Source organism: Gracilinanus agilis, chromosome 3 (assembly GCF_016433145.1).
Source record: "Gracilinanus agilis isolate LMUSP501 chromosome 3, AgileGrace, whole genome shotgun sequence".
Lineage (NCBI taxonomy): Eukaryota > Metazoa > Chordata > Mammalia > Didelphimorphia > Didelphidae > Gracilinanus > Gracilinanus agilis.
The window spans coordinates 361568177-361580197 of record NC_058132.1 but is presented as its reverse complement, the minus strand read 5'-3'; the positions used below and the strand labels follow the sequence as shown (position 1 = coordinate 361580197).

Below are 12021 nucleotides of genomic sequence, written 5' to 3'. Positions count from 1 at the left end.
ATACCATATCTAATTGCCTACTTTAATCCCTTTAATTTCTTTTTCTTCTCTAATTGCTACTGCTAGCATTTCTAGTACAATATTAAATAAAAGTCGTGATAATGGACATCCTTGCTTCATCCTGATCATATTAGAAAGGCTTCTAACTTTTCCCCATTGCAGATGATACTTGCTGATTATTTTAAATTAATGCTGCTTATTATTTGAGAAAATGTCCTTTTATGTCTATACTTTCAAGTGGTTTTTTTTAAACCCTTAACTTCTGTGTATTGGCTCCTAGGTGGAAGAGTGGTAAGGGTGGGCAATGGGGGTTAAGTGACGTGCCCAAGGTCACTCAGCTGGGAAGTGTCCGAGGCCAGATTTGAACCTAGGACCTCCAGTCTCTAGGCCTGACTCTCAATCCACTGAGCTACCCATCTACCCCTTTTCTAGTGTTTTCAATAGGAATGTGTGTTGTATTTTGTCAGAGACCTTTTCTGCATCTATTGAAATAATCATGTGATTTCTTTTAGTTTGGTTATTGATATAGTCAACTATGCAGATGGTTTTCCTGATATTAAACCAACCTTGCATTCCTGGTATAAATCCCACCTGGACATAGTGATTAATCTTTGTGATAACTTGCTGTTGTCTCTCTTTGCTAGTATTTTATTTAAGATTTTTGCATGTGTTCATTAAGGAGATCAGTCTATAATTTTCTTTCTCTATTTTTGGTCTTCCTGGTTTAGAAATCAGTACCATATTTATGTCCTAAAGAGAATTTGGTAAGACTCTTTTTTGCTTATTTTGTCAAATTGTTTGTAGGATGTTGAGATTAATTGTTCTTTAAATGTTTAAGAGAATTCACTTGTGAATCCATCTGACTGGGGATTTTTTCTTAGGGAGGTCCTTGATGGCTTTTGTTCAATTTCTTTTTCTGAGATGGGATTATTTTAAGTATTCTATTTCCTCTTTTGTTAATCTAGGCAATTCATATTTTTGTAAATATTCATCAATTTCATCTAGATTGTCATATTTATTGTCATATACTTGGGCAAAATAGCTCCTAATAAATGCCTTAATTTCCTCTTCATTAGAGGTGAAATCATCCTTTTTATTTTTGATACTGTTAATTTGATTCTTTTTTAATTAGATTAACCAGTACTTTTTAAATTTGTTGTTGTTGTTTTTTAAAGAACCAGCTCCTACTCTTATTTATTAGTTCAGTAGTTCTTTTACTTCCAATTGTATTAAGTTCTCCTTTGATTTTTAGGATTTCCAATTTAATTTTTATCTGGGTTTTTTAAATTTGTGCTATTTCTAGTTTTTTAAGTTGCGCGCCTAATTCACTGATCTCCTTCCTCTCTATTTTGTTGATATAGGCACCCACGTATATAAATTTTCCCGAGTACTTCTTTGGCTGTATCCTATAGATTTTAATATGTTGTCTTCTCATTGTCGTTCTCTTCAATGAAGTCAATAATTGTTTCTTTGATTTCTCCTTTGACTTACCAGTTTTGATGAATTAGATGAGTTAGTTTCTAATTAATTTTAAGATTGCCTCTCTATGAACCCTTATTATGATTTTTATCTCATTATGATCTGGAAAAGTTGCATATATTATTTCTGTTTTTCTTCATTTGTTTACAATGTTTTTATGCCTTAGTACATGCTCAGTCTTTGTATAGATACCAAGTGCTACCGAAAAGATTTCCTTTCTATCCCTATTCAATTTTCTCCAGATAGCTATTAACTCTAATTTTTCTAATATTACATTAATTTCCCTTACTTCTTCATTATTTAGTTATTTTGTCTAGTTCTGATAGGTTGAGGGTCCCCACTGGAATGGTTTTACTATCTATTTCCTTCTTAAGTTCTTTTAGTTTCTCATTTTAAAATCTGAATGCTATACCATTTGGTGCATATATGTTGAGGACTGATATTTCTTCATTATTTATACTACCTTTTACCAAGATATAATTTCCTTCCTTGTCTCTTTTAGTCAAATCGGTTTTTACTTTAGCTTTGTCTGAGATCTTGATTGCTACTCCTGTCCTTCTTTGTCTCAGTTGCAGCCCAACAGATTCTGTTCCTGCCTCTTACCTTTACCCTGTGTGTCTACCTGCCTCAAGTGTGTTTCTTATAAACAACATATGGTAGGATTCTGGTTTTTAATCCATTCTGCTATCTGCTTCCATTTTATGGGTGAGTTCATCCCATTTACACTCACAGTTATGTTTACTGTCTGTGTATTCCCCTCCATTTTGACTTTTCTTTTTTAATCTTGACATTTCTCCTTTTATCTTTATCTCCCCTCCAGTGTTTTGCTTTGTCTCCCCACTTTCCCCTCCCTTATATTCACTCTCCTTGCCACCACCTCCCTTCTTATTCCCCTCTAGATCTCTTCCCCCCAACCTCTCCCTCACTTCTATTACTTCCCTCCTCACCACCCTGTTTCTTTTTCCCTTTCTACTTGTCTATAGGGTAAGATACAATTTTTATACCCCAATGCATCTGACTGTTCTCCCTCTGAGCCAAATCCAATGAGAATAAGGTTTAAGTATTGTATTACCTTATACCAACTTCTTCCTCCTTTCCATTGTATTGGTATTTTCCCCACCCCACCCCCACTCTGTGATTCTTTATGTGATATATTTTACTTCCCTTTCCCCATTTCTCTTAGTATTATTCTCTTTTTCATCTCTAGTTTTATTTTTTTGGCATATCATCCTAAACAGCTTACTACCACACCCTCTATGTATACTTCTTCTAACTACTAGGATAATGATAACAATTTTTTAGAGTTATAGATATTGTCTTTCAATATAGGAATATAAGCCATTTGACCTCATTGAAGCCCTTAAGTTTTTTCTCTTTCTTATTTACCTTTTTATGCTTCTCTTGAATTTGGTATTTGGGCCTCAAGTTTTCTGTTTAAGTCTGGTCTTCTGGTCTTTTCTTTAGGGATGCTTGGTAATCTTCTAGTTTATTAAAATACCATACTTTCCCTTGAAAGAAGACATAGTCAGTTTTGCTGGGTTCTTGGTTGTAAACCCAGTTCCCTTACCTTCCAGAATATCATAACACAAGTATTCTGGTCCTTCAGGAGGCTGCCAGATCCTGACTAGAGCTCCGTGATATCTGAATTGTTTCTTTCTGGCTGTTTGGAGTGTTTTCACCTTGACCTGGGAGCTCTTGAACTTGGCTATAACATTCCTAGATGTTACCATTTGGGGATTTAACACAGGAGGTGATCTGTGGATTCTAATTGCCTAATTCTAATTTTAAAGTTTGAATTTCTTCCATGACATTTTACTCCTCCTTTTCATTTTGTTCCATTATTCTTTTCAAGTCATTCTTTTCATCCTTTAACTTTTTTTTGCCTCATTTTCCATTTGGTCAATTCTGGCTTTTATGACACTCTTTTCTTGTTTTAATTCATGTGCCTGTTTCCAGATGACCTATTTTACTTTTTAAGCTGTTTTTTTCCCCTTTCCCATTTTTCTTCAACCTGTCTTAGTTGATTTTTAAATTCTTTTTTGAGCTCTTCCCGAACCAGAGTCCAATTCCCTGTTTTGTTTTGTTTCGTTTTTTGTTTTTTTGAGGTTTTGCTTGGAGTTCCTTTGATCCCATCTTCCTCTGTTGGTTCTGTTTTTTGTTCTTTATCTCCAAAGAAGCTTTTAATCATTTTTTTCACTTCCTTCTTTTTCTTCTGTTGTTTACTCATATTTTTCCCCGTCTGTGGACTATAAATGCACTCCTCTGTTTGTTTACTAGACCTGGATGTTTGAGTTGCTCTGCCATGGAGGGAATCTTCAGTCTTCTTTCTCCTCTGCTAGTATACTGGATTAGACCAGTTGAGCTGACCTGCTGAATTAATCTGTCCTGAGGCCAAATCTTCAGCATAAAACTGAGGGTGCCCAGCCAGATGGCCATCCCTCAAGTTCTTCGCCTTGAAGTTTGCATGGTAGAGCTAAGGTATTTTTGTCATGGTTGCAGCCTTCACCCTAGAATCCCACAATCAGTCTGAGTCTAATCTCAGGGAAGGGGGGATATAGTTAGCCCAGGCTTATTTATCATCTTTCCCTTATACCATGGAAATCAACTCTCTCTGCATACCTTTCAAGTTGTGTTCAGCAAGAAAGTCCCATGGCTCTGTCTTGTTGTTGGGTTTGGATTTCTGTCTTTTTTGAAATGCTTTTTAAAGATTAGTATGAGGATAGTAAGAGAGGTTTAAGCTTTTATTGCTTCTAAGTTGCCATCTTGGCTCTGGCTCCTTAAAATTATTTATTATTAATAAAAAGTGTTTAGTTTTTTTTTCTTTTCCTCCTTCCAGCAGAAAACAAATAAAACTCTTGTAACAGTTATGCATAGTCAAGAAAAACAAATTTCCATATTGACAGACCAAAAAAATATATCTCATCCTTCATCCTTAGTCTATCATGTCTTTGTCAGGAGGTGTGGGTAGTTTAATCACCAGTCCTTTGGAATTATGGTTGATCCTTGCATAGATCAGCATTCTTAATTCTTTCAAACTAACCCCTTTATAATAAAGATTAGGAAATTCAGACCTTATATGGTTCAGTGCCTTACCTAAGTTCCCATAGCTATTAAGTAGGTAACAATTTGATTTCTTATCCTCTTGTTCTAAAACTGAGTGCTATTGAGGTGGCTAGGTTTTACAGTGTATAGAGCATCAGGTCTGGAGATATGAGATTTTGGGTTCCAGAAACTTCCTAGCTATATGACCTTGCTCAAATTACTTAACTCTGCCTAGCCTTTGCCTTTCTGTCTTATAGAGTCATTAAGAAAGAAGATAAAGGTATAAAACAAAAACAAAAGACCAGTGCTGTCTGTTCCCACTGATACCACCGTAGGGCAAGACTTTTTTACCATTGACTTGATTTACTACAATAGTCTTAACAACAGATATTCTTGCGTCTTCTTTCCAAATTAATCATCATCCATATCATTTCTAGATTCATCTTCCTTATTTATAGAATTAGTCATATCATATAAATATTCAGTGTTCTATAATGGTTACTTATTGGATACTGAATAAAGTTCAAACTCCTTTGCCTAGCATTTGAGTCATAATAATCTGGTATTATGTCTCTCTCTAACCTTAATTATTATTATACCCAGCAGTTATATAGTACTTTTTGGTTTTGCAAAGTACCTTGGGGTACTTTCTAATTTGTTCCTCACAACAACTCTGAGAAGTGGATGCTATTATTATTCCTATTTTATTGCTAAACAACCTGAGGCAGTCAGAGGTGAATATGCTTGACCAGGATCATAAGTCACCTACCGACAACCTAGGTCAGTGATGGGCAAACTTTTTAAAGAGGGGGCCAAAGGAAAGGAAATGCTCATCTGTCAGTCTGTTTCTAAGGCAACTCTTTCAAAGTTTCATTGTATTGTATTCGTGAGATTAGGAATAATGTCGCAGGACCAGATAGAACATTTCAGAGGGCCGCATCTGGCCCACAGGCTGTAGTTTGCCCATCACTGACCTAGGTGGCTAATTTTAAATTTTGTTCCCCTCTATTTACTATGTGCAGCCAAACCAGACGACTTGCAAATGTCCACATGTCTTATGGATTTTCCTGACTCTTATCTTTGGTCACAGTCTTTCTTATGGCTGGAATGCCCTTGTAATTGTCTCTGCTTGTTGAAATCTTACTTATCTTTTAAAGCCCAATTGAAATACCACCTAATGTAGGAAACCATCTTTGAGCCTCTCTTTCAATAAAAACTCCTCCTCTTCCCTAAGAATACCTAAGATACCATTCCCAAGGTATGGAACATGATATGAGACAAACATGTGAAAATGGAAGAGGAAAGGTTGGTAATATGGCACATTCTGATGGGAACATCAAAGACATGAAAGGGAATGATGTGAGATGAACCTGGAAAGGCAGGGCAAAACCAAATGGGAAGGACTTTTGATGCCAAGATAATGAATTTATGCTTTATTGGGTAGGCAGTGGGAAACTACTAAAAGTTTTCCAATATGAAGATTTCTTAGCCATTGTAAAATGATAGGCTTTAGAAGGAAAGAAAGAAACATTTATAAGGTTAGTATTTATTTATTGAGGACCTACATTTGTCTAGGTATGGTGCTAGGTGCTCTACAGATTTTTCTTATTTAATCCTTCAAGCAGTGATGGGAAGTAGGTACTATTCTTAAACCCATTTTACTGATAGAAGTTAAATGATTTGCCCAGTGTCTCATAACAAGTAAATGTCTGAAGTTGGATTAGAATTCAGGTCTTCTTTATTTTAGGCCCATAGGTCTATTTATTGCAACTTTTCATTGTCTCTAGAGAACATCCTTTTCTCAGTTTGCCCTCCATGTAGTTGCCAAGGTTAAGGAAAACTAAAGAAATGTGACATAAAATCCAAAAGAATCAAATTTTTAAAAGGGAATTTTTTTTTTTTTTTTTTTGGCCAAAATAGTATCCCGAGAGTACAATTCTGACAACACAACAAAAACCTTCCTTCACAAACTTAAGTGACCTCATTTTTTCTAGGATGAATTATAGATCCTTTATTCTTCAGGCCTCCTAAAATCTGGTATTTAATTTACTTTTCTGACCATATTTTATATTATTCATCTTCATATACTACAACATACTATTGGATACTTAGCTGTGGTCTAAATTTAGCATTCCATGCCATTCTCATATCTATACTTTTTTGTTCAACTTGTCTCATATTCTTAAAAAGTATGGTTTCTTAATCCTTGCCTTTTGGAACCCTTATCTTCCTCAAAAACTTAGAACCTCCTTAGAGAATCCCGGTTTTCATTTCTCCTATCTCTATTTTCCAATTTATTTTGAATTATTTATTTATAATAATTTTCCAAATTATTCCAATAATTTTCCAAATTATTTCCAGTGGCAGAAATAATATTACAACCTAAATTTTTCCATTACTTCACACCGCCTCCAAGTTTGAGAATAGATAACTAGGAAGGAGAAAGTGTGACAAGCCAGTTTATAAAGTTATCAAAATAATCCAAACAAATAGTGGCAAGGTTCTAAAGTGGATTGTTTGGGAGTGGGAATAGAAAGGAAAGTTGATGAGGCCGAGGAAAGGTCAGTTACAAAAAGGAGTTGGCATAGTGTGAGAATCAAAAGAACCAATTAGAATCTACCACATGACTGTCTCACTGTATATTCAGGGTCTTTGAACTGACTGGAGTGTTGATTGATTTGTTATACCTGTTTTGCTAATAAATTGCATTGCTCACATTGTTTATTCAGTTATTATTAACCACCAAAATTTGGCAAGCCATCACCATCCAGAGATTAGGCAAGGATCCCTACCAAAAAGATTAGGCAGAGGAAAGATTCAAAAAGATTAGGTTTTAAGCTTTTGTGACTGGAATAATGTTGGTACCATCAAAAGTATTCGAGAAGCTGGGAGAAGTGACTGTTATAGGGGGAAGATAATGCGTTCAGATTCGGACATGTGAATTTGAGACGGCAGCAGGATAACCAGGTATTAAAATTCCATACATGGTTGGAAATACTTGACTGAGGTAGTATAGCGAATTACAGTGAAAAATTGGGGGGTTAGAAATGTAGACATGGGAATTATCTGCATGGAGGTGATCATTAAAAGCATGGAAGTAGATAAAATGATAAAGAGAAAATTTAAAGAGACAAGTAAAAGAACCCATGTTTGAAGAACAGAAGAAAGATGATGAATTACCAAAAAAAAAAAAAAAAAGTATTATAGTGCAGGCTTTTGGTGCTATGCTTTATAAAGATTAAGGAAGATAAGGACTAGGGATCAGAGGTGGAACTATCATTGGATTTGACAATAAGCAGGTCATTTATGACCTTAAAGAGAAAATTTTCAGGGAATTGATGAGTAGTGCATTAACAGTGAGGATGAGGATGCAGTAAATTTATGTATTTATTTATATAACTCTTATTTTCTGTTTTAGGATCAGTGTATTGCTTCTAAGGCAAAAGAACGATAAGGGCTAGGCAATGAGGAAAGAGAGAGAGAGAGAGAGAGAGAGAGAGAGAGAGAGAGAGAGAGAGAGAGAGGATGAAAGGATATGTGAAGCCTAAAATCCTATAGGTATAGCAGAGAGGCAGGGTAAGATTTAGCATAATAGCTCATTCTTAATTCATAAATTGCCCCTTTTTTAAAAGTATGTTTTGGGGGCAGCTGGGTAGCTCAGTGGATTGAGAGTCAGGCCTAGAGACAGGAGGTCCTAGGTTCAAATCTGGCCTCAGACACTTCCCAGCCGTATGACCCTGGGCAAGTCACTTGGCCCCCATTGCCCACCCTTACCACTCTTCCACCAAGGAGCCAATACACAGAAGTTAAGGGGTTAAAAAGAAAAAAAAAAGTATGTTTTACAAATCTTAAGATCTTGCCAAGAGAGGATATTTCATTCTCCTTTTAAATAGATTTACTGACATTTCATCCTTTTTGTCATTGTGACTCACCCACTTAGTGAGTTTTAGCCTCCTTTATGTTCCCTCTATACAAACCAGACAATTTTAGTAATGCCCAAAGTTCCTATAGTACGTTGTCCTCAAATTGGCATTTTCAGTTCAGTTAGTTAGAATATATAAAGTTGCTATTTTTTTCAGTAGGATATAATATCTGTAAGTTGAAGTTCTAAGGTATCTGGGTGCTGGAAAGAAGAATAGACTATTTTCCCTTAAGTTGCATTCATTTCAGCTCTGTGGGTCTCAGTAGACTATCACAGGGCTGCAGTTTTGCAAAGCACATTTAGTACATCTTTTAAACTACTTACATCAATAATAATAACTGTTATAATGGCTTTCTTCATTGAACCAAAAACACTTTACAGATAATTCTCCAAAGATTACAGGGAAATGGTATATATTATCATTATTATTCTACCAATAAAGAAGCGGAGAGTGTTGCAAATTAAATAATTGGTTGAAGCTGGCTACTAAAACTTATAGGTACCTAGTGAATGCATACTTCATGGTGCCCATAAACTATTATTAATAAAAGTCACTAAAATATTTTGGGAAGAGGTAGGCTAACTTGCCCAAACATAGGTTTATGGATAATTTTTATAAGGGACTTATTCTTATAGCATATAAAATTAATTTTAATGAATAATAAAAGCATTGTTAATAATTTTTTTCTGTGATTTAAAAAAATTTTTAGATGTGCCTGGCATCAGAAGGAGTAAAAGTAGAAGACTCAAAGGTAATGAAAGCAAAAGAATCAGAAGGGAGAAACATGGAAGAATCTGAGAAGGGAAAAGTGGAAAGGGAAATAAAAGTAGAGAAATCAGAGGAAGACAAGTTGCAGAAGAAGATAGAATTGGAAAAGCCAGCTGAAGAAATAGTCAGAGACAGCCTGAGTGTCAAAAACATTGAGGAGATTAAAGTGGACCAAATAAAGGAGGGAAAGAAGGAAGATGCTGAAGAGATGCAAAAGGAAGAGTTGAGGGAAGATAAAAAGTGTAGCCACTTTATTGATCCTTCTTCCTCCAACAGTAGTAAGCTAATCACAAGTGATGGTCCCAGCAGAAAAGATCCCATATGCCATTCTCATGAAGCTGTGATCATTGAGGACACCTCAGGGTTAAGCAAACCAGAGAAGTTAAAAAAGAAAAAGAAGAAGAACAAAATGGACCGACATGGGAATGAAAAGTCTACTCCCAAGAAAACCTGCAAAAAGAGGCAATCCTCAGAGTCTGATATTGAGAGTGTTATATATACTATTGAGGCAGTTGCAAAGGGAGACTGGGGCATTGAGAAATTTGGCGAAACCCCTCGCAAAAAAGTTCGTACGTCCTCAAATGTGAAAGGAAGCATTCTGGACACAAAGTCACCAAAGAAAAAAGTGAAGTCGAAAGAAAAGAAGATGTCAAAGGAAAAACTGTCAAACACCACCAAAGAGACCAAGCCTCTGGATTTCCTTAGTATTACTGCCAACAAAGAAATTACTGGAGAGGTACCAGAGTGTGTAAAAGCAGAACCATTGACTCCGACGGAGGAGGTTCTACCACAGAGCTTGCCAGGACAGGTCAAAACAGAGGAGAGTGACTGTAATAGAAAGATAGAAATCTGTGGCTCAAGGAAATCTGAGAGGTCTTGCAAAGGTGCTCTTTATAAAACTCTGGTGTCAGAGGGCATGCTTACATCTCTGCGAGCTAATGTGGACAGAGGTAGGTGACTATTGCTGTGCTGAAATGGGGAATGAAAAAAGAGCATCAGAGTTTTTTCTTTAGACCTAATGGAAGAATCAGCAGCCAGTTTTCACTTGGCCAGCAGTGGTATGGTCATTTCGATTATACATTTTCCATGATTAGTGTCATTTTCTATTCATTTCCTGGGCTACTGTCAGTTCCCAGAGTACAAATGACCTTAGTAGCTTTAAATTATTACAGACTGGCAATTTAGAAAGATTGGGGCTCAGTTTAGTCCTCTTTGTGTCTAGTAATTCAATTGAATTCAATTTTTTTCAATTCACAAAGCATATATTAATCATTTACTATATACAAGGCTTTGTTCTTGGTGAAGGAGGCGATATAGAGATAAAAAAACAACTCCTTTAAGCAGCTTACAAGCTAACAGGAAGAGGAAGGTGGGGATTTCAGATAGGTAGTAAATACCTATAATACAAGGCAGAACATAATAAAGGAAAGGAAAAGAGCCAGACAAGTGTTATTTTTTAAAAAGAGAACAGAAAATAATTAAAACCTATCCAAAGAATTTATTGTATTATACCAGTTTATTTGACAGAATCATGACCCATAGCTGCTAATTCTCAGAGGAAAACTAAGAGAAAAAATATTTTTTAGACCATTTAGTCATGTAATCAAAGCTATAAATGGAATAGTACACTTTTTAAAAAAACATTTTATGTAGCAGAATCTAGACTATGTAACACTGAATCTTCATTATTTTTGGTCCAGTCAACAAATGTATTGAGCACTTTCTATGTGCATTGCACTGTTTTATCTTCATCTTCCCATTATGTTATTCTGATTTCATTTGAATACCTCCATTTACATGGATAAGAAAGAAAGATGTCAAAGGCTTGAATGGAAAAAGGGAAAGAACCTCATTAGTATGATGGACCTTGAAACGGGGTGCCAGGGAGTGAATATACTGTCTCCAGGGATTATTACTGAGAATTCTAAAAAACCAAAAGCAGCAGTACTAGTGAGCAAAGAGGTTTCCTCATGTTTAAAAATCCTGAATAACAAAAAAAGGTATTGCCCAAACCATTCTTAGAGTTGTACAATCCATCCATTCCTTTACTATTCATTATTCATGACATTGAAACTTGGAAATATGAAGTAAATTTATTACTTACTCCTTTTGTTAAAAAATAGCATGGATCATTTACAAGAGAATTTGAAATATTGACATCCAGGGTAGTTTAAATTAAACTGAAATAACACATGGGTTATTTGTAAGATTAGTACAATACTCCTCCCCTATCCTTCCCCATGGATAGTAACATGAATCCTATTTTATTCTTTTTTCCTAGGGAAAAGAAGCTCAGGAAAAGGCAGCTCCTCTGATCATGAAGGGTGTTGGCATGAAGAAAATTGGGCGTTTACCCAATGTGGGACAAGTGGTAGTAAGAAGCTAAAAAGACCAAAGCCAAAGGAAGAGTTTGTCCTTGGGTAAGTGCTTATGTCGATAAAGTCAATTATTCTTAAGTGCACCCTAAGTCTAGTAGAAATTTCATGATAAACACAATCAACGCAATATGTTCAAAAATACTCTTTTTCATATGTTTATTTTCTAAACCAAATTAAATGTGAAATTTATGGACAGCCATCATTTCTGTAAAAATTCATCTAAGTCAAAAATCATCAAATTAATTGGTTCGGTGAATGCCACTCTTTGGAGCACCTTAGCCATTTGAGAGTAATTTGTAGTTCTGTTGAGCTCTTCCTTTTATTTCTAGTGTCCTATTACACATAAGTACATAACATAAGAGGAGCATATGATATTCTCCCTGCCCTCAAGAAGTTTTCATTGTATTAGAGAGTTAAAAAAAAAAAACACC

At 35.4% G+C, this 12021-nt stretch overlaps 1 protein-coding gene across 1 annotated transcript in view; it reads left to right on the top strand.

The window, feature by feature from the left end:
* The window catches only part of BBX (BBX high mobility group box domain containing), a 242479-nt gene that overhangs the window by 187129 nt on the left and 43329 nt on the right, over positions 1-12021 (top strand). Inside the window, exons 8-9 of the mRNA XM_044670112.1 lie at positions 9154-10162; positions 11494-11632. Of these exons, the coding sequence (XP_044526047.1) occupies positions 9154-10162; positions 11494-11632 (1148 nt within the window). The remainder of the gene's footprint in view (positions 1-9153; positions 10163-11493; positions 11633-12021) is intronic.